Consider the following 21,731-nt stretch of genomic DNA (forward strand, 5'->3'; position numbering starts at 1 on the left):
ATGACATGTAGGCGTTAATAATGTGCGCGCGCTCCTTCGTGAGCGTGATGCGTGATGGAAGGCGGTCGTTTCAGTGTGGTTTACACCACACTGTGACCTAGTATTATACTGTTCTTTGGAATAGACTAAAATTTGCTTGGTCGTAAAAAAGATGTCACGGCACCCCAGGCTTGGCTCCATACTATATGCAATAACACAATATGTATAAACAAAAGTAAACATTTTAAATTGAAACAACTATTGAAACCTAAACAATTCTGAGATCACCATTAACTTTTCACAATATAGTAGAGAGTTTGTACATCCAAAAATGGAGATGAACTGATTTCCATAACTCTCCTTTCTGAGAAATCTTTTCAATTCTTAATAACCTACTAAAGTAAACCTTTCAAATACATTTGCTCAACATAAACTTTTTAACCAGCTTGAACCTCTGAATAAAGTTCATCTTAAATGTTCTATTTACAATTTGAGAGCCACATTAGTTCCAAATCCAACCTCAAAAATTATAAAAAGGATCTGGGAACTATATGGCTTTTGCCTTGTCTTTAAATTTCGAAAAACTTAGGCAATCGACAACACAAACGAAAGAGATAGAGAAGAGCACGCAAAAGACTGAAGAAATCTGCGAAACCATCAACAAAATAAGCAAAAATGAAGAAAGTAATATTTTTCATTCAAATTTTGCTGGTACTTGGCTCAACATGTTCGACCAGCCAAGTAGGAAATAAAGAAGCAGCTTTAGACACAAAAAACAGTTCAAAAGTAAGTTCTTTGAATTTTACAATCTTCATTGTGTTATTAACACGTGCCCTGAGTATCAGAGGTTAGGTTTTCAAAGAATATATTAACCTCGGGAGACCAATAATATGAATTTTATCACGCATGTTTCAATCTAATCACTGTAGAAAGAATCACAGATGAAGAGCACTGAATAGAATCTCGATTCGTCGGCACAGCGTCGATATATGATTTCGACCTGTGCTTTTCACGGTAATTAACACGAGCTTGACTACGGCGATCCGCCAAATTAAATTCTCGCCTAAATTCATTCTTTAAGGAAAAATATTTCAATGGGTTATATTACTTCGAGGTTGGTCTCGGAGACTTGTGAGCCGTCGCTGGCTCTGTGGAGTATATGCACATACACTAAATTTTAATGACTTTCATACCCGCATCCTCAAAATATCAATAGATGATCATCAAAAGGAGCAAAGATATTTTTATTGTGTCTAAGAACTTTTTGCCACAACACATATCAATCTTTCCTAGCAATCTTCTATTCTTTTTCATTAGAAAACCCTCGCTCAATCGTCCCCTTCCACTTGTAAGCCTTGTCGAGCGGGTCGAGACGGTCGTGATGGCTTGAACGGGCTACCTGGACGAGATGGGGAAGATGGATGCCAGGGACAAGACGGCAGAGACGGACTACCAGGTGTCAGAGGGCCAGAAGGTGTTAAAGGTATACAAGGGCGTCCTGGGTCAAATGGAACCAAGGGAGACCAAGGTGTTCCAGGAAAAGGTAAATATAAAAAAATTGATTCGTATTCTTTTGGTCTTAGTGTTAAGTGGTAATCATAAAAAATAGAGCTTGAAAAAAACGAGAAAAAAAAGCACATTTAGAATAAAAATGATTTGAGTGCAAAATCAGAGCAAACGTATGTAGTTGATTTAAAGGAATTAGCAAAAAGTAAGCTGCACTCATCCTCTCGGATATAATTGGATATGTACGTACTTTTTGAATGGTCCCAAACGTAAAAATGGGAATTTTACATACGTTATCAAAACATATCAGAGGATATCTTTTTGACTTACTCGTACTCTTTTTATAACATATATAAGATTCTGTTATACTGAAAGTAATCAAATAAATTTCATCATTATATGGCAAAGACGGTATCAATGGAGTTCCTGGGGTAAATGGAACAAAAGGCGAGCAAGGCCCTCCTGGAAAAGGTTAGTAAAGATTTCCTTTATTTTTCTGTTACATGTATAACATTTATAAGCAAAAAATGTTCTTGATCAGATATCAAAACACTTAGAAATGAAATCTTTCTTATGTATATAGCTTGACAAAGTAGAAGACTAAGCTAGACGATGTTATCGATACAATTGGAACGATAATAAACGCAGGGGAATATGCATGTGTGCAGTTAACACTCATTACGGCGGTAGTGGCAGTAGAATAGAGCCCTGTGTAAATGACAGGATTGTCTAAGCTTAAGGGCTCTGGTCATAGTGAAAAATCAATTTCAGAATTTGAAGATAAAACCTTATGTTTTCGCTTCTTTGACATGTTTAAGAACAAACTGCTTTTGAAAAAATGAATTTAAGTAATTACATCATGATTAATTAAGGAATAAGTGTGGCATGGATCTTAATAAAACATCATAACGACGCTATTCATATACTTTTCACAAAAAAGCCTAATCTCCTTGGGGAAATCATTCTATTGTTTCAAACTTTTTTAAGTTAATGACAAATACTTTCTTTATTTAGATTTTTTCGGAAAAATTTTCTATTTTGCTACATCCCAAGTTATAGCTGTTTTTGTATGGAAATTTTGTGGAGAAAATTGCCAAAAATGAGGTTTTTTGGAGATTTTAAAGGAAAGATACTTCCACAAAAATTTTCCGAAATTGTATTTTTAGATACTAAATAGATACATCACCTGAACCAAAAAAAATTCCATTTCATTTTTAGGCCTTTTTACCGATATTAGGGCTTTGAAAGGTGAAATACTATTCTTCGAAAAACTCTTCGTTTCTTCTTCATTCAATTTTTTCATTTCAATTTTTCGATTTTTAAATTCTAAAAAGGTAGGTTTAACAGGACGTGTAAGAAAGGTTAAACATTGCAGAAATTGCCATTTAAGTTAGTGTAAAATCGAAAAATTGGGTATGTTCAGAGCCCTTAAATGAGCATAAACTTACCCATAAAATTGAAATATTAACGCAAATCAGTATAAAAAGTGACATACTTTTTCAGCCTCTATTAAGAAGCCCCCATCGGTTGGAGGGTTTTCGTGGCGCATTATTGCATGAATTTTTGAAAAATATGGCGTAATGGTGTGCAAATCAAATAGCAGCGTGGTCATGTAATGGAGATTTTCAAGGTGTTAATTCTGAGGTCAATAGCTGTTTCTATTTTTTTTCAGATTGTTCAATTGGTGACAGACACTTTAAAGAATGTGCCTGGAGATTATCAACACATACAGATACTGGCTTGCTTAAGGTATGGCTTTTATAAATGTTAAAAATTTTGATGTATTGATAATAACCATAGCAGAGCATTTACTGGTATATCATATTAATGTTGTGAATCCTCTGAAATTACTCAGCTTCGAAGGATAGAGTGCAGCTTGCACCTGATAGATAAAGAGCTCTGACCATAGTCAAAGATTTGATTTTAGTATTTGAACATGAAAGTTATGTTAATTGCCGTTATAAATTGCTTTTTAGTCAAATTCCTCTTAAGAGTAATTGAGAATTTAATTGCAAAAATGACGCCATGAATGAAAATATGTTGCATTACCCTCTTTTATAAAAAGTGCTAAGTTTTCAAACTGTCCACAAAGTATTGAACAGTTTTTAATTTTTTGGAAAATTTTTCTAAATTAATGCATCAAAAGTTATTACCTATTTTTTCTATCAAAAAAAAAGTTTGAATGAAAAATTGGTCAAAAAGCACTATTTACAAGGTTTTGTGACAAATAAGCTTTACGAAAAATGTTCCAAAAATATATTTTAAGATCAGTAAAATATACATCATCTACCTGAAAAATAATGTTTCTTCGCCGACAATAAGCTGTTCAAAATTGAAATACTCTTCCTCGCAAAAGCCTTCATTTTCTTCTCCATCAAATTTTTTCACAGCGATTCTCCAATTTTCCAACTCAAGGATAACTGGCCTAACATAAAATGTAAAATATGCCACCGTTTTTTGGGCTACATCAAGTAGGAATTTATATTTTGTACGTGGCAATCAAAAATTCACTATTGTCAGAGCCCTTAGGGCCCTCCTTAAGCATATTATTATAGTGGGATCAAAAAAGAAGAATAATTGTTCAAAACAATATTACTGTATGTATTTCAAAGGAATGTTTACTGTGTGACTTCTTATTTAATCTTTCAAATGAACAGGATTGCAAGTTCAATAAATCAAAAACCGACTCATACTTGATGGTGTCAATCACTTCAAATATACGGCAAGGAAAGGCTCAAGCATGCAGTCGATGGTTTGTCACCTTTGATGGAAATGAATGTTCTCCTTACCCAATAGACCATGTGTACTACAGAAACACTGCGAATGATGACTACATCCCGTTCACAATGAAAGGTGTTTGCAAAATCAACAAATCAGGCGTTGTGAGTGTTGGATTCAACGTTGGGGTATGTCAAGGTTATCCACTTGGTGATGTGGTCACAGGATTGAATTCAGTGACACGTATCATTATTGAGGAGCTCTAAACAAATTTCAATTTCTCAAATTAGAGACGTATAATGCATAATGTAGAAAATGGCTGAAATAATATTTTTACTGTGTATGAATATTCATTACATTGTCATTGAAAATATCAGTTTAATTCATCAGAGAACTAGTAATTTATTATGGTTGTTCAATTGAATTGTATTAAGGGTAGGTGGTGAAACCCAGGGAGAAAGATAGTAGAGGGCATTTTGTAAAATCGCTCGACTGTTTTGGTCAAAGCAGTTGTTATACATTTTTGGAAAGCTAAGGGGTAGGGGAATCAATTAGCCCTAATGTTTTTTTGATTTCACGCCATCACGCCTGAAAAATTTAATTTTCACGCTCATATTTTCTGGATGAATTCAGTTTTAGACCACGTTTAGACCCATTGGTATGGATAAAATGCCGTTATAAACTTAACGTTTGCACACAAATAGGTGTGTGGTTTGGTTGTCAATCAATTTTTTAGCATTCTCATACGCGTAAGTCAAAATTATATCATTTTTCCTATCGGAAACACCCGAAAGGTTTGGAAGGAGCTTGACCTCTGTTTTCTTTTTTTAGTAATACACAGGGGTCAAATTCCAGTTTTTTTCGGGTGTTTCCGATAGGAAAAAAGACGTAATCTTGACTTATGCATATAAATAACTGTTTGACAACTGGTGGGTCACATCAAAGGGACCCGGTTTGAGGGCTGAGGTATATTGGAGTGAATTGACAAAACCCACCCTGGTTGGGTGGAGAAAGTTTTTGAATTTTGAAGGGTTCAGACTCGCTTTTTAAAATTACTGACCTCTTTACTTTTTACTTTTCTTTTTGACCAGGTTGTCTGGAGAAATCAAACAAAAAAGCGACAGATGAATAGAATGCTTTCACACCTGACCTGTCGTTATTGACAAGTGTTTACAGTTAGTGTTTGGCTTGAATAATAAAAGCTATGTTTTTTTTTTTTTTTTAAAGCTAAATTGTTCTTAAGAACAAAAATTCAACGAAAAGAAAAAAGATTTTCGTCGTTTTTTATTTTTTAGCCAATTGATGATTAATTTCTTAAATTTTCAGTCTCATGGATGATTGGCCTAACAGAAAATGTATAACATGTCAAAGTTATGTCCGCTACATCAGGCAGAAATTCATATTTTTGTAAGTGGCAAATATTAAGAATTCACTATGGTCAGAGCCCTTAATTTGGCGGATAGCTGGATAAATTAAATTTGACGGGAATTTAGTTTGGCGGTTGTAGGATATTTTCGGCCAAAAGCAAAAAAACCTGTTTTAAGGCTTGAAATAGCTCAAATTTGGGGAATGTGTGAAATAAATTAAATTTAACGGGAATTAGATTCGGCGGATGGAGGAAAAAATAAATTTTGGCAGGAACTTAATTTGGCGGATTTAGGCTAAATCCGCCGAATCCGCCGAATTTTCTTTCCACCAAAATGTCTTCCTTTAAGGTACTTGTTCAAACATGACCATTGAAATTAAGCATACATTGAGCTTAAGACAGTATTCTTATGCAAACGTAACCATGGGATTAGTTTGCATTAGAATTTTACAAATTCAGTACTCTTGTTCAAACTTGACCATGGAAATTAAGCATACATTGATCTTCTCCCAAATGTCGTTGTTTACCATTTCGAATCGACACGTAAGTTAACCAACCTTAACAATAGCTTTTGTTTCCTGTTTCAACGATGTGAAGACAGATTTTAGGGCGTTGAAAACATTGTTCTACCTTTAAATTTTTTTTCGTTAGCCATATTTGGAATTCGACTTATTATCATGCAAATGAGGAGCATTATTCCTCTCTTGTATAGAATTTTCATTATAATTACTGAATTTTAATTTAAAAGTAGTTATAACTCTCTAGCAAGCATCGTATTTGGTATGTAAACTTTGTTATTTTAAAGTCTTGAAGATATAGAAAAAGCTGTTTTATTTACTGTTTGAGCTTCGTTTTGGATCGCATAAGAGGTTTTGAAACCTAGGATTTAAAGTTAAGATAAGTTAAGTTATCGGTTATTTCAAAAATACTGACTCGCGACAAATTTGACAATTTGAGAGCACCTTTAGTTCCAATTCAACCTCAAAAATTACAAAAAGGATCAGGGAACTATATTATTTTCTTTAAATTCTGAAAATTTTAGGCAATCGACGACACAAACGAAAGAGATAGAAACCTGCGAAACCATCAACAAAATAAGCGACTATTTTCTGAGAAGTCAAACATGAAGAAAGTAATACTTTTCATTCAAATTTTGCTGGTACTTGGCTCAACAAGTTCGACCAGCGAAGTAGAAAATAAAGAAGCATCTTTAGACACGAAAAGCAGTCCAAAAGTAAGTTTTTGAGTTTTACCACTTCCATTGTGTCTTTAACCCTTTAACTGGGGTTGATCTAAAAAGCAGGGTAGCTAATTTGGATAGGTTGTGGGGTAGCCGTGTATTTCACAGACCAGAGTAAAAAGTTAAAAAGATTTCCGATGATAATCCTCATTGGAGCCAGGAGGTAAAATTTTGAAAAAAATATCTATATATTTATAGCCGTAGTCTGTATGTCTGTTTTCTGTTTTCAGTGTGACACTTTCATTTTCGCAAGCAATGTTTTTGGTTTCGATAAGTTTGTTTTGATTGATAGATTGGATAGAGCCTGGTTTAGACTTTATTCCGTCTTTGTTTTGAAATCTATGGCCCATCTACATTTAGTAATTTTAATTTCTGTCTGCCTAGGGTTGCCCATCCCTTTGTTTTTCTCTTTTTTTTTATTTGAAATCTTTTCGAATGTATTTAACGATCGTATTTATTAATAGGATTCAAATTTTTTTCAAAACAAAGCAAGTTTCTTTTATTTCTTCATATAAAAACATTCAATTTTTTAATTTTTCTGCACACTTTTTTTAATTTCGAGCTGCGCAGTTTTGTAATTACACCCTTTCGCACTTTTGAATTTTCAGAAAAAAATCAACCATCTTTTATTCAATATTTTTTCCGGATTCATCCTTGTCCTTTGTCAAGGATCGTTAAAAAGCTTTCTAATTAAAATGTACTTTACTTTATTTTCATATGATTCATTGATCACAGTACTGATTTGTTTATTTGGCTTCCTATCACTGGCTGAAATGTTAAATTTATTTGAGAAATCTAATAATAAAACCCGAAAACGTAATGCCGAGTTATAACTCTTATAACTCGGAATTTTGAAATAAATTATTTAAAGGGCTCTGACCAGAGTGAATTTTGAGATTTGTCATGTACAAAATATTAATTTCTGCCTGATGTAGCTAACAGAACTTTGACATGTTATACATTTTCTGTTAGGCCTATTATCCTTGAGTCTGAAAATTTAAGAATCGCAAAGAAAAAATTTGATGAAGAAGAACATGAAGACTTTTGCGAAATACTCTTTTCAACTTTGAAGAGCTTATTTTCGGCGAAGAAAAACATTTTGAAAATCTTTTTGCAGTAATGGTGTATCTTTTACCAAACTAAAAAAGATTTTTGGAAAATTTTTCTAAAAGCTTACTTGTCTCAAAATCTTAAAAATTACCGTGAATAGCACAGGTCAAAATCATATATTGACGCTGTGCTGACGAATCGAGATTCTATTCAGCGCGCAATCAACGAAGACAAAAGTAACCATGACGACCATCCAAGATCTTGGATGAGGTTCAAAGTTGATATTTTTATTCATAAAGTCTGTCTATTATTTCGATTCAATTAAAGTGACATTTCCATAATTAAAAGTTTAGTAATTACTGTTATACATTTGGGGATCATATAAAAGATTTCTTTCGAAATAAACTCATTTCAATTACACTTGGAGGTTTCTGGGGAATTCGTAAATAGTAAACTGCATACTGATACAGTATGCTAGACATTAATATGGTAATATTTGCTCTTCATCTTTAATTTTTGTACAGTGATTAGATTGACACACGCGCGATAAAATTTCTTTTATTTGTCTTCAGAGGTTAATATATTTTGTGAAAACTTAACCTCTGATACTCAGGGTATAAAAATAGTGCTTTTTGACTAATTTTTCATCTCAATTTTTCATAGAAAAGCAACCATAACTTTTGATGCATTAATTTAGAAAAACTTTCCGAAAAATTTAAAACAGTTCAATTCTTTGCGGACAGTTTGAAAAATTTCGAAACAAAAAGGTTAATTACCCATCAAAACTTAGCACTTTTTATAAAAAGGGTGATGCGACATATCATTAACGTCTTTTTAAAGTTCATAACGTCATTTTTGCAATTAAATTCCTAATTACTTTTAAGGGACTTGATCAAAAGGCAATTCTTTCTAAAGTGTAAAGGAACCTGAAACATAACTTTTATACCCAAATACCAAAATCAATTTTTGACTATGGGCAGAGCCCTTAAATTGTCACACATAACGTATGCTTTGCGTTAATTCATTTTGTAATAAAGACCGTTATAACTAATTAGGCTACATTTCAAAACTTAAAACTCGGATTAACTCAGTTACAAGAAATCTATAAGATTTTTATCTACTATTTCAAAGGAAAATTTGTTCGATTTTTTTTTCAAATTACAAAGGTAAAAACTGCGCAGAAATTACAAAACTACGCAAAAATTACAAAACTGCGCATAAAAATTGACTTATTTATGTTTTTTAAATCTGCACTATTCTTTGTGGCTTCCTCGCTATTTCCTGAAGAATTGTCATTTCTATATTTCACTCCTCTTTACCATGGCATACAATTTTTTCTACTTATCGAGAACTAGACGGCGTATTTGATGTCAGTGAAGCAAGAAAAAGATCTCCAGGGAAGGCCAGAGTCAAACTTTGAAGAGATTTTTTTCATTTGATCATTCTTCAAGCCAGCTTCAACATCCAAACGACTTTTAGTGCGTTCAGTTACAGTTTAACCGGCGTGCGAAGCGGGTACGGCTAGTTCTAATTATTCATTTATAAAGCAGAAGATATTCAAAGATTTAACTTAACACATTATCAGAGCTTGTTTCCTCTACTATTTGAACCTTCTGATAATATAATTATCAAGTGTGATTTCCTTGTCACAAGGAGTGGATCCCTAGTTTCCATAAGTGTAAGGTAAATATCCTTTGTTATGAGATTGTCCATTGTTCTGATTTTCATTTTGAGTCTCTGTTAGAAAGTTGGGATTCCATAACCTGAGGGTTGAGAATATTTCAACCTCGGAAGACCAATAATAGAAGTTTTATCGCGCATGTGTCAATCTAATCACTGTAGAAAAAATCAAAGATGAAGAGCAAATATTACCATATTAATGTCTAGCAGTCACATTATGCGAGCTCTAGCATTCCATATTATGGTGCGGTCATAATGCGGTTATATCAGTAGAATAACAACTAGGAAATTCTGAGCAAGAAGATGTAGGTACCTTTTCGTATAGTAGAGGTGTACCCAAAATAAAGGCCCTAAAAGTTTGCGCATAATCAGGCTTGAACCAAAAGAATTTTGTCACAACACGCTAATTATGCAAATTTCTTATAGCGACAACAAAAGAAACCCTATTTACTCGACATAAACTCCCTTAAGGGCAAAAGACCTGGTATATGACGAGCCGTTTTTCCATTGTTTTCAAGAAGCTGTTTTTCCATCTCTTTACATTCCTCTGAGCAGACTGTATCAGTATGCAGTTTACTATTTACGAATTCCCCAGAAACCTCTCCAAGTGTAATTGAAATGAGTTTCTTTCAAAGGAAATCTTTTACATGATCCCCAAATGTATAAGTAATAGTAATGATATGACATTGAGGGAAATAGGGATAAGGTCGTGTTCAGACCTGAAAGTTAAGTTTAAGATTTAAGTAGTACTCTATTGAGATGGGAATTCAATTATAATCACTTTTCTTTGTCATCATCGATTGGCGATCTCGAGGAATCTCCTTTCCTAACTTGAAATCATGTCATCTTCTCTCTTGAGATACTTTGAAACAAAAAAGATTTCAGGGAATCCCTCTGCAAAACACTAATTCGTTTTCGTTGAAGCCATTACTGCTAGAGATGCTCCGAGCGTCTCTAAGTCATAAATTTCACGTTCTTTTTTCTTCATTTACAAAAGGAGCATGCTTTTCACTTGCGAATTCTGATTTCGTCTATTCAGAAAACTGTAACGAAATCGTAAAAACTTTTCTTTTAAACCAGAGGGTGATTCCTTTTTAAACTTTGGTTTAACTAATGAGGAGCGTGCCGTTAGATACAAAAGGAATATAAAAGAAACATATAGACCTAATTGCTTTAAACCTTGGTCTGAACACGACCTAATACTGCGAGTTTCATTTTGAAATACTTTGAAATAGCACGAACGAAGTGAGGGCTATTTCAAAGTATTTTAAAATGATACGAGGGGTATTACTTAATCCTAATTTCACGAAATGCCATACCATTCCTGGTTAATTATATGACTGATTTTATCATTTCTTAAAGAGCTATCCGAAATGGGGATTCCAGAATTAAGACAGAAAATTTATGATGTATTGTAGAAATATGATGTATTGCTTCAAAACACAAATCATTTCATCCCATATCATTTTCAAATTGTTGCAGATAAATATATCAAAAATATTATGTCAAACAACAAAACTAATAATCCATTACCGTAAATCCGTAAATCCTCGAATAAGCGCCCGGGTGCTAATTTAATTTTTCAATCTCTAAAAGGGGCACTTATTCAAGCGGGGTGCTTATACTCTAGGAGCTGAGTTAGGTCCCGTATGCACATCGGCGTATAGTCATTTTTTCTTTTGATCATGAAAGTATAGTCCTTGAAGAGTCAGAAAACGTGTGTGGCGTTATTTGGATCAGGCTCAAATTTCCATAATGGCGGATTTTAGATTTTCAACCCTTTTTAGCCCTCTTGCTTGAAAATAAATTTTCTTTTGACTTCAAACATAGACATATTATATACCAATCGATCACAAATTTTATGCTGATTAAGAAAAAGGTCAGAACCATGGTCTGAAAATTTCGCTATCTAAAGATATGAAGCACTTTCGATTTTGATTTTTTGAAATGATTACTTTTGGTTCCAAATTTGCGTGGCTGTAACATTTGATTTGCTTACTTGATTTACTTGAAATTTTCCGAGGGTCTTGTCTACCTTCCAAATAATAAAATTCAGGAAAAATTTTTTTTCTACATGAATTTAGAAATCCATAATGGCGGATTCAAAATTTTCTTTCGTCACATGGGGTCCTAGGCTCTGCTAGGCTAAGAAAAATATTTTTGATCTTAAAACCATGTATATTATATACCAATCGATCAGAAATTCTATGCTGATTAAGAAAAAGGTCAATATTATGGTCTGAAAATTTTTCTATCTTGAGCTATGAAGTACTTTCGTTTTCAAAACTTAGAAAACGAAAGTACTTCGTATCTCTTGATAGCGATATTTTCAGACCATGGTTTTGACCTTTTTCTCAACCAGCATAAAATTTCTGATCGATTGGTATATAATATACATGGTTTTAAGATCAAAAAATATTTTTCTTAGGCTAGCAGAGCCTAGGACCCCATGTGACGAAAGAAAATTTTGAATCCGCCATTATGGATTTCTAAATTCATGTAGAAAAAAAATTTTTCCTGAATTTTATTATTTGGAAGGTAGACAAGACCCTCGGAAAATTTCAAGTAAATCAAGTAAGCCAATCAAATGTTACAGCCACGCAAATTTGGAACCAAAAGTAATCATTTCAAAAAATCGAAATCGAAAGTGCTTCATATCTTTAGATAGCGAAATTTTCAGACCATGGTTTTGACCTTTTTCTTAATCAGCATAAAATTTGTGATTGATTGGTATATAATATGTCTATGTTTGAAGTCAAAAAAAAACTTTGTTTCAAGCAAGAGGGCTAAAAAGGGTGGAAAATCTAAAATCCGCCATTATGGAAATTTGAGCCTGATCCAAATAACGCCACACACGTTTTCTGACTCTTCAAGGACTATACTTTCATGGTCAAAAGAAAAAATGACTATACGCCAATGTGCATGCGGGACACAACTCAGCTCCTAGAGTATTATTCGAGCGGGGTGCTTATTTTTTTATTTCAGAAATTCGTATATCAACAAACTCGGAATCTGCTTAAACTTAACTGTTTCAAAGGGTTGATTTTTCAATAAATGATGAATAAAAGAAAAATTGGAAAAATCCAATTGACAATTTCTATCGTTTTATTCTTAATCGCTTTCTTTCTTTTTAAGACACAAGTATCTACTCAATATCTTATTCAATCAATAACAATATTCGAATACTTTAATGGGATAAATTTTCGCGGGATTAATTTTCGCGGATTTCGCGGATTTGGGTGTCATCCGCGAAAATAAGTCCCATTGGAAATTTGAAAAAGGCCCATCCGCGAAAATTAGTTTCCGCGAAAAATTTGAATTTTTTTTGCAATCCGCGAAATTTCTATTTTCTTCGTTTTTTATTTTAAAGATCAAATCCTCGATATGCTTGTTAGCAAAAAATCGTTATCCTCAAAATTTTCTTCACTAATTTACAAACTTGGAAGAGGTATTGGAAAATTTTTTATCTAAAGTGATGAAGTTAAACATTTATGAAAAGGATATGTAAGATTTTTTCCCAAATAGGCTGTGAAAATTTAACTCCGCACCATGGAAGTTCAAATTCAACTTTTGATAGTTGTAATACATATCTCCTCGCCCTATTCCAAAACAGCCTCTTATTACTTGAAAAAATTTTTTTTAATTTGTACCCCAATCCGCGAAATTAAATCCTCGCGAAAAATCAGGAAATCCCTTATCCGCGAAAATTAATCCCCGCGAAATCTTAAAATTTCGCGGATGAGCTCAACCGCGAAATTCAATCCCCGCGAAAATTTATCCCGCCATTAAAGTAAGCGCCCCTCCCTGGAATAAAATCATCATCCAACAGCTCGAATTTGTTGTCATCTTTATACATTTTTCTTATATTTTTCCTCCTTTGATTTTGGTCGAACGGCTATCTTCAGTATCTTCAAAATATTTGTGTTTGTTTTTAAAAAAATCGAATGTTGTCAAAAATAATCAAATGTTTTGGAAATTCGAGCACTACTCAGCGTGTGGAATTATGTTAGGAGAAAATGGTTTTGATCAAAAATATTACTTCTAAAAATGAAGTAAATAATCTTAATTTCTCCTGAATGGTTCAACAGTTTTGTTGTTTCCGTATCAAGCGGGGTATTACAAAATAATACCCCGTCGTAGGATAAGAGCGCGCAACCTAAATAAAATCAGTCATATAATTACAGTAATTACTAAACTATTAATTATGGAAATGTCACTTTAATTGAATCGAAATAATAGACAGACTTTATGTGATGACTCTCTCTATCACCAACTCTTTAAAAAAAGATTTTTTTGAGTTGTGTTTTCAACGACGGGAATAAAGATATTAACTTTGAACTTCATCCAAGATCTTGGATGGTCGTTATGGGTACTTTTCTTGAATAGAATCAGGATTGATCAGCACAGGTCGATATAAGGTTTCGGCCTGTGTTTGTCACGGTATTTAACCGCCGTTCGTGTTTTTAAGGGTTCGACCTATTTGCCAGATGTCGGCACATCCCGACATGAGCGACCACAGAGTTAAACATCGCATTTAACTTTATTTTCTGAAAAATATCAGAAATATAAGTGATATGTGTTAACTTTGAGTTGAAAAATGTATAATTATGAAAACCATTTTTGAGATATATTTTAATTATTCAACAGTTCTAATTAATGAAATCTAGTTCAAAATCGAACAATCAATAAACTATAAAAAAACCTCTGGCAAATAGGTCGAGACCTGGTTAAAAAATCGAAAATATGCTCTTGTCGGCACATGTCGACAGCGGCACGGAAAGGCATTCGATGTTACATTAAACAAAGGATGAAATTTTGGCGGAAAGAAAATTTGACTGATTTCATGGAATTTTCCTGCCAAATCAATTTATTTTATGTATTTTCCTAATTCGTGTCCTGTCATTTCATCATTTTGCTTATTTGATAAAAGTCTTTTTCCAAAAATATCCTGCAATGGGAAAATTTATTTTTTCAAATATTCGCAAAATGGAATTTCCCTCTAAGAAATCTTTTTCGGCGATCTGCAAAATTAAATTCCCGCCTAAATTTACTTTTTAAGAAAAAATATTTCAATGGATTACTTCGAGGTTGTTTTCGAAGACTTCTGAATTGCTTGCTCTGTTGAGTATATGCACATGCACTAAACTCTAATGACTTTCACATCCGCATCCTCAAAATATCTATAGATGATCATCAAAAGGACAAAAGGAGCAAAGATATTTTTATTGGGTCTAGGAGCTTTTTGCTACAACACATATCAATCTTTCCTAGCAATCTTCTATTCTTTTTCATTAGAAAACCCTCGCTCAATCGTCCCCTTCCACTTGTCAGCCTTGTCGAAAGGGTCGAGACGGTCGAGACGGTCGTGATGGCTTGAACGGGCTACCTGGACGAGATGGGGAAGATGGATGCCAGGGACCAGCCGGCAGAGACGGACTACTTGGCGTCAGAGGGCCAGAAGGTGTTCAAGGTATTCAAGGCCGCCCTGGGTCAAATGGAACAAAAGGAGAACAAGGGGTTCCAGGAAAAGGTAAATATGAAAGGTTCAAGTGCAACAGCATGCATGTATGTTTTGATTTTAAAGAGATCAGTAAAAGGTAAGCAGCACGCATCCTCTCGGGTATGATTGAATATGTACGTACTTTTTGAATGGTCTTAAACGCAAAAACGGGGGGGGGGCAAACTCTAGAACGCGAATTTTACATACGTTATCAAAACATATCAGAGAATATCTTTTTGACTTACTCGTACTCTTTGTATAACACATATAAGATTCCGTTATACTGAAAGTAATCAAGTTAATTTCGTTATTAGATGGCAAAGACGGTATCAATGGAGTTCCTGGGGTAAATGGAAGACCAGGCCCTCAAGGCCGACCTGGAAAAGGTTAGTAAAGATTTTCTTTATTTCCTTGTTCCATGTATAGCATTTATAAGCAAAAAAAGCTCTTCATCAGATATCAAAACACTTAGAAATAAAATATGTCTTATGTAATAGCTTGATAAAGTAGAAAACTAAACTAAAGTCTGTCTCGAAATAATTTGCAACTGGAGAAAAAAATGGCTGTAACTTTTGATAGAATTCGAATCAAGTTGCGGTTTTGTGCTTGTTAAAAAGATATTCGTGAGTGGAATATTATCAAGTAAAAACAATTGAGAAAAAAAAGGAAAATGAAAATGAAAAATGAAGAAGAAAAAAATCAACTTCTTGTAGAAATGTGGTATAGTTATCATTTTCACAGGAGTGATTCTTCAATCTTAGATCATTATCACTGTTAAAAAATTTTTCAAAAATATTCATTCAATCAAAAGATATCAAACAAAATTTATTGCTGGTTGACTCTATAAAGTACTAAAAAACGACAAAAAAAAACGAAAAAACCTGCCTTTTGTCGATCAACCAGCAATAAACTTTGTTTGATACTTTTGATTGAATGAATATTTTTGAAAAATTTTTTCACAGTGATGATGAATAAAGATTGAAGAGTCACTCCTGTGAAATTGATAGTTATACCACATTTCTACAAGAAGTTAATTTTTTTCTTCTTCATTTTTCATTTTCATTTTCCTTTTATTTCTCAATTTTTTTACTTGATAATATTCCACTCACGAATATCTTTTTAACGAGCACAATACCGTAACTTGATTCGAATTCTATCAAAAGGGGTTGGTCTAAAAAGCAGGGTAGCCAATTGGGGTAGCCAATTGGGCTATGTTGTGGGGTACCTAAATATTTTACAGACCAGAATAGAAATACCGAAAATGAATGCATAGAACCACATTTTACTGACCAGGGAGCATGAATCTGATTGATACTTAGATTGATCATGTATGATTCCAAAGATAAACAAAGATATAAATTACCACGTGTTAATGCACGAGGAGTAAGAAATAGAGCTTCATTATAATAGAGCTATTTCCAACCTTTTGTACCTATTATAAGCTGCCATATTTAAAAATTTTGAAAGGAATTAATTGTTTGAAACATCTAAACATGATTTAAATTAAACAATAGATTCAATAACAAAGGATTGTTAAGATATGACAAGATTAGAGATCATATGGCCTAAAGGCGATTCCAAAGCTATTATCATCATCGAATTACAGCTTCACGGAAATAACAATTAAAAACATAAATAAAATCTAAATCTAAAATATTAAAAACTGTTTTGTATATATTTTTTATTCGGGTCTGTAAATTTTCAATCGAAGCCAAGAAGGAAGACAAAATGGCGCCAGGTCTCTTGAGAAGTAACAAAGTTCAGTACATTTGGAAAAAAGGCTATTGTGGCTGAAGTTCGAAAGGAATCTTAAATTTTATTACATGGAATCATTAACAAGATGTTGTAATAGTTATTTCCACATTAAACAGGTTTCAGATTTCAAAAGTTTAGGCAAAAAGAGGTACCCCATAACCTAGCCCAATTGGCTACCCCATTGGCTACCCTGCTTTTTAGACCAACCCTATCAAAAGTTACAGCTATTTATTTCTCCAGCTGCAAATTATTTCGAGACAGACTTTAGACGATACTATCGATACCGTTGGATGGATAAAGTAAACGCAGGGACATATGTATGCGTCTAGTTAACACTCATTAGGGTGGTTTACGGCTTACGGGGAAAAAAGCGGCAGTAAAGTTTAGCCCTGTGTTAATGACAGGATTGTCTAAGTTTAAACAAGCATAGACTTTCGCAAATCGTGGTACCCATAAAAATGAAATATAAAAAGAGACAAACTTTTTCTAACTCTATTAAGAAGGCCCCTTCCGTTGGAGGGTTTTCGTGGCGTGTTATTGCATGAAATTTAAAAAAATATTGCGTAATGGCGTGAAAATCAAATAACGGCGTGGTCGTGTAATACAGATTTTTAAGGTGTTAATTCTGAGGCCAATAACTGTTTCTGTTTTTGTGATTTTAGATGGTTCAATTGGTGGCAGTTACTTTAAAGAATGTGCCTGGAGATTTACATCTGATAAAGAAACTGGCTTGCTTAAGGTATGGCTTTTATCAATGTTAAAAAATTTGATGTATTGATAATAACCATAGCAGAACATTTACTGGTATATCATATTAGTGTTGCGAATCCTATGAAAATACCAAGCTTCAAAGGATAGATAAAGGGCTCTGACCATAGTCAAAGATTTGATTTTAGTATTTGAACATGAAAGTTATGTTTAAGGTTCTTTAACACTTTTACCAAATAATTGCGTTATAAATAGCTTTTTAGTCAAATCCCTTGAAAGTAATTGAGAATTCAATTGTAAAAATGACGCCATGAACTTTTAAAAAGAGGTTATTGTTATGTTGCATTACCCTCTTTTATAAAAAGTGCTAAGTTTTAATGGGTAATTAACATTTTTGTTTCGAGGTTTTTTCAAACTGTCCACAAAGTATTGAACTGTTTTTTATTTTTTGGAAAGTTTTTCGACCGTAAATAAGTAAATAAAAAAACTGAAAGTATTTATTAGCTTCTGATTCAAACCACAAGTGATTAAACAACTCAAAATATAGTAGCTCATCAAAATCACTAACTTGTCAAGCAACCAGCATAACAGCCACAGTGAGCTTATACATGTATTTTTTTATAAGCATACAAAAATCCGAAAACAGGCTCAGAAATGCTTAGGTTCAAAGCTTAATAAGGCTGAAAAATGCTTGAGGGGATGCTTAAATCTAAGACACAAATTTAGGGAAATACTGAAAATCCACAAAATCAGAAAAAAAACATTTTTCGTAGGCTCAAGTAATGTTTGCCATATGCCTAATTTTTCCCCATATCTGAGCCTAGATATGCTTATAAGTGCAATGCTTATAAAAATATCCATATTTTCAAGTTAAATCACGCAAACGAGAGTGTCGAAGTGGATCATTGTTTAAACCGATGAATTCTTCTTAAGGCGGTTGTTATCCAGTGATGTGAGCACCGTTCTAGTCTAAATTGATGCATCAAAAGTTAGTGGCTGTTTTTCTATGAAAACTTTGGATGCAGGATTGATGGTCAAAAAGCATTATTTTCTCAAGGCTTTGTGACTGTTGATGGCAGAAAAGCCATAATGAACTTGATGATTTAGTTTTAATTATGTTTAATTTGTAATCCCGGGTGTATATAAGTTTTTTTGTTTAGTGTCTTTTCATTTCATTACGTCTCATGAGGCTTCTTTGTTTTGCATTGCGTCACATTCCCTTGCGTCTAGATAATTGCCCCTCATGGGAAATTAGATTAGGTTTATATTTTGTAACTATTTTGTTTGTAAACTAGTTCGACACACAGAGAGAGTAAGAGAGCGTTTTTGTGTGTTGTGCTAGTAGAAGCAAAATTATTTTTACTGTCGTTTTTACAAGAACTTGAGAACTCGACTTTACATTTTTCGTTGTCTATTTTCTGTTTGGATTTCTAGTTTTCTACTTACTCTTAGGTTCCAAATAAGGGGGGGGGGGTTCGAATAAACGGGGGGGGGCTGAAAACTTTCTAGATCTTAATAAACAGGGGGGACCTAATTGCCGGGGGGTTGGAAATTGTACTTCTGAAACCCAAAAATAAGGTAAAAATAGGCTAAAATCAGGCTATTTAGAGCAAAATAAGGGGCCTTCTCTTTGACAGCTGAAAATATTCTTAGAGATTAATAAACGGGGGGGGGTCCTAATAACGTCCGGGGGGGTTGGAAAATTTTAGAAAAATTAACAAGCGGGGGGGGGCCGTTTATTTAGAACCTAAGAGTAAGTTCTTAATATTTCGACCAGTCATTAATAAAATCTTTTCACAGCCACAGTGACAAATAAGTTTTTAGAAAAACTTTCCAAAAATCTATTTTTAGTTCAGTAAAAGATACATCATCTACTGCAAAAAAAATTTTCTTTGCCGAAAATAAGCTGTTCAAAATTGAAATATATACTCTTCTTTGCAAAAGTCTTCATTTTCTTCTTCGTGAAACTTTTTCATTGCGATTCATCAATTTTAAAACTCGAGGATAATTGACCTAACAGAAAATATAAGACAGAGGACAGTTTTGTGGGCTACATCAAATAAAAATTTATATTTTGTACGTGGCAAATATAAATTCACAATGGTCAGAGTCCTTAAGGCCCTCCTTAAGTGTATTATTATGGTGGGATCAAAAAAAGAAGAATAATTGTTTCTGAACAATACGACAATATATTGTATGTATTTCTTATGACTTCTTATTCAATCTTTCAAATGAACAGGATTGCAAGTTCAATAAATCAAAGACCGACTCATACTTGATGGTGTCAATTTCTTCAAATATACGGCAAGGAAAGAATAAAGCATGCAGTCGATGGTTTGTCACCTTTGATGGAAATGAATGTTCTCCTTACCCAATAGACCATTTGTATTACAGAAGCACTGCGAATGATGACTACATCCCGTTCACAATGAAAGGTGTTTGCAAAATCAACAAATCAGGTGTTGTGAGTGTTGGATTCAACGTTGGGAAATGTTCAGGTTTTGATTCGCTTGGTGATGTTTACACAGGATGGAATCAAGTGACACGTATCGTTATTGAAGAGCTCTAAACACACATTATTTAATTCGTATAATGTAGGAAATTGATAAAATAATATTTTCACCGTGTGTATGAATATTCATTACATTGTGATTGAAAATATCAGTTTAATTCATCAGAGAACTAGTAGTGTATTATAGTTGTTAAATTGAATTGTATTAAGGGTAGGTGGTGAAATCCAGGGAGAAAGATAGTATAGGGCATTTGTAAAATCGTAAAATCGCTCGATTGTTTTGGTCAAAGCACTTAAGTGTTATACATTTTTGGAAAGCTAAGGGGTAGGGGAATCAAAATTACTTAGGTTCCAATTTTTTTTCAGACATTTTGATGTGATTTTTGGACAAATATGATGGTCTCAGGCAAAAATCATGGGGTCTAAAATTACTGAAATTTTTAGCTTGAGATAACAGAGACTTGTTGTATATTTTTGGAAAGCTCTCAAAAATTAAGATTAGTGATATATTGCAAGTATAGGTGACTTTTGTACCTAACTCGAGATATTAACCCTTAAAATAGTGTTTTCAGCCAGAAACAGCCGTTTTGTCCAGCTTTTACACTTTTTGAAAGCTCAATATCTCGAGTTAGGTACTGAAATCACCTATACTCGCAATATATCTATAATCTTAATTTTTTGAGAGCTTTCGAACAAACAAATTTCCCCCTACTGAGAGGATTTATACAACTTTCTTATTTCTGGAGAAACTTTCCTTGTACTCTTTCAGGATCCTTCCACTTCTTTCTGGTGAAATGGCAAAGTTGTTCAGCTGCTTACTAACGCCTAGAAAATAGTATGCTGCCTTAAAAATGACAGCCTAACTAATTGAAGCTGATTTTTCACCTAACCAGAGTTTTGGTCTTTTAACATAGTCGTTTAGGAGAATACGAGTGTGCCATAGGTGTAGCGAGATACCCTGCAAAATTTATGGATAAGAGCGGTTTTTACGACACTGTAATTATTGTCTTTGTTTTATCAAAAGATAATAAATATGTCATATTAAACGTCTGCACTCCCTCATAAATTTTGCTGGGTATCTCGCTTCGCCTATGGACGGTCTATATAATAACAAATTACTCCACATCAGAGGAATGTAAAGAGATGGAAAACAGATTTTCTGATTACTCAAAGTTCAACGATCACTTCTATTGAAAATTTCATTGTAAAAACGTTGATTAGATCATTATATGAAAATCCAGAAAAGACGGCTCGCCATACAAATCGGACGGTTTCTATATGATTTGACGATAAAATGAAAATTTTTTTGCCGATTACTAGTTCAATTTTTAAGAATTAGGAGCAATATTTTTACCAATGTATAGCAAAAGAAATTCTTAACGCAATGATATTAAATTAGTTCTTGTAAAACTGTCAGAAGTTGAGTAAAATCAAGATGAAGTTACCTGGACTTTTCTAAAAAAAATACAGTAGTCAATTGACTTTTTAATTTTGGTGTTTGGTTTAGTTTTTCTACATCTGTGAATGTGATACGTGTGGATACAGAGCTTGGCACTCTTCCCCGAACAAGCCCGCTTTTATGCATGTGTGTTTTTCTACAAGGTTCTAAATTGACTAGATCCTGACCAATTGAGGACGACGGTAAATCAGCACTTTTACCGTCCTTGATTTTGCAGGTCAGAACTGCGGGCTATTCCAAATCACTTCAGTCACTCTA

The 21,731-nt window shown here is 33.5% G+C and overlaps 2 protein-coding genes across 2 annotated transcripts; both read left to right on the forward strand.

Moving 5' to 3' along the window:
- Positions 1 to 654: 654 nt before the first annotated feature.
- LOC136798208 (cuticle collagen dpy-13-like) lies at positions 655 to 1,575 on the forward strand. The gene is made up of 2 exons (XM_067054787.1): positions 655 to 765; positions 1,297 to 1,575. Exons 1-2 carry the CDS (start codon positions 655 to 657, stop codon positions 1,573 to 1,575), a joined length of 390 nt encoding a protein of 129 aa, XP_066910888.1.
- Positions 1,576 to 5,590: 4,015 nt separating this feature from the next.
- On the forward strand, positions 5,591 to 20,123 carry LOC136798210 (collagen triple helix repeat-containing protein 1-like). The gene is made up of 6 exons (XM_067054789.1): positions 5,591 to 5,610; positions 6,612 to 6,803; positions 14,835 to 15,069; positions 15,354 to 15,425; positions 17,457 to 17,533; positions 19,742 to 20,123. The coding sequence occupies exons 2-6, from the start codon at positions 6,693 to 6,695 to the stop codon at positions 20,069 to 20,071; spliced, it is 825 nt and encodes a 274-aa protein (XP_066910890.1). The 5' UTR covers positions 5,591 to 5,610; positions 6,612 to 6,692; the 3' UTR covers positions 20,072 to 20,123.
- The last annotated feature ends 1,608 nt before the right edge of the window (positions 20,124 to 21,731 follow it).

This window comes from Clytia hemisphaerica, unplaced genomic scaffold (assembly GCF_902728285.1).
Source record: "Clytia hemisphaerica strain Z4C2 unplaced genomic scaffold, Clytia hemisphaerica genome assembly, whole genome shotgun sequence".
Classification (NCBI taxonomy): Eukaryota; Metazoa; Cnidaria; class Hydrozoa; order Leptothecata; family Clytiidae; genus Clytia; species Clytia hemisphaerica.

Excerpts from the sequence above, each read along its gene's own strand:
- LOC136798208 (XM_067054787.1), top strand. The coding sequence starts at position 655 with ATGAAGAAAGTAATATTTTTCATTCAAATTTTGCTGGTACTTGGCTCA. Across the intron at positions 766-1,296 it reads ACACAAAAAACAGTTCAAAA|AAAACCCTCGCTCAATCGTC; the intron begins GTAAGTTCTTTG and ends CTTTTTCATTAG.
- LOC136798210 (XM_067054789.1), top strand. The coding sequence starts at position 6,693 with ATGAAGAAAGTAATACTTTTCATTCAAATTTTGCTGGTACTTGGCTCA. Across the intron at positions 15,070-15,353 it reads ACAAGGGGTTCCAGGAAAAG|ATGGCAAAGACGGTATCAAT; the intron begins GTAAATATGAAA and ends TTTCGTTATTAG. Across the intron at positions 17,534-19,741 it reads AAGAAACTGGCTTGCTTAAG|GATTGCAAGTTCAATAAATC; the intron begins GTATGGCTTTTA and ends TCAAATGAACAG.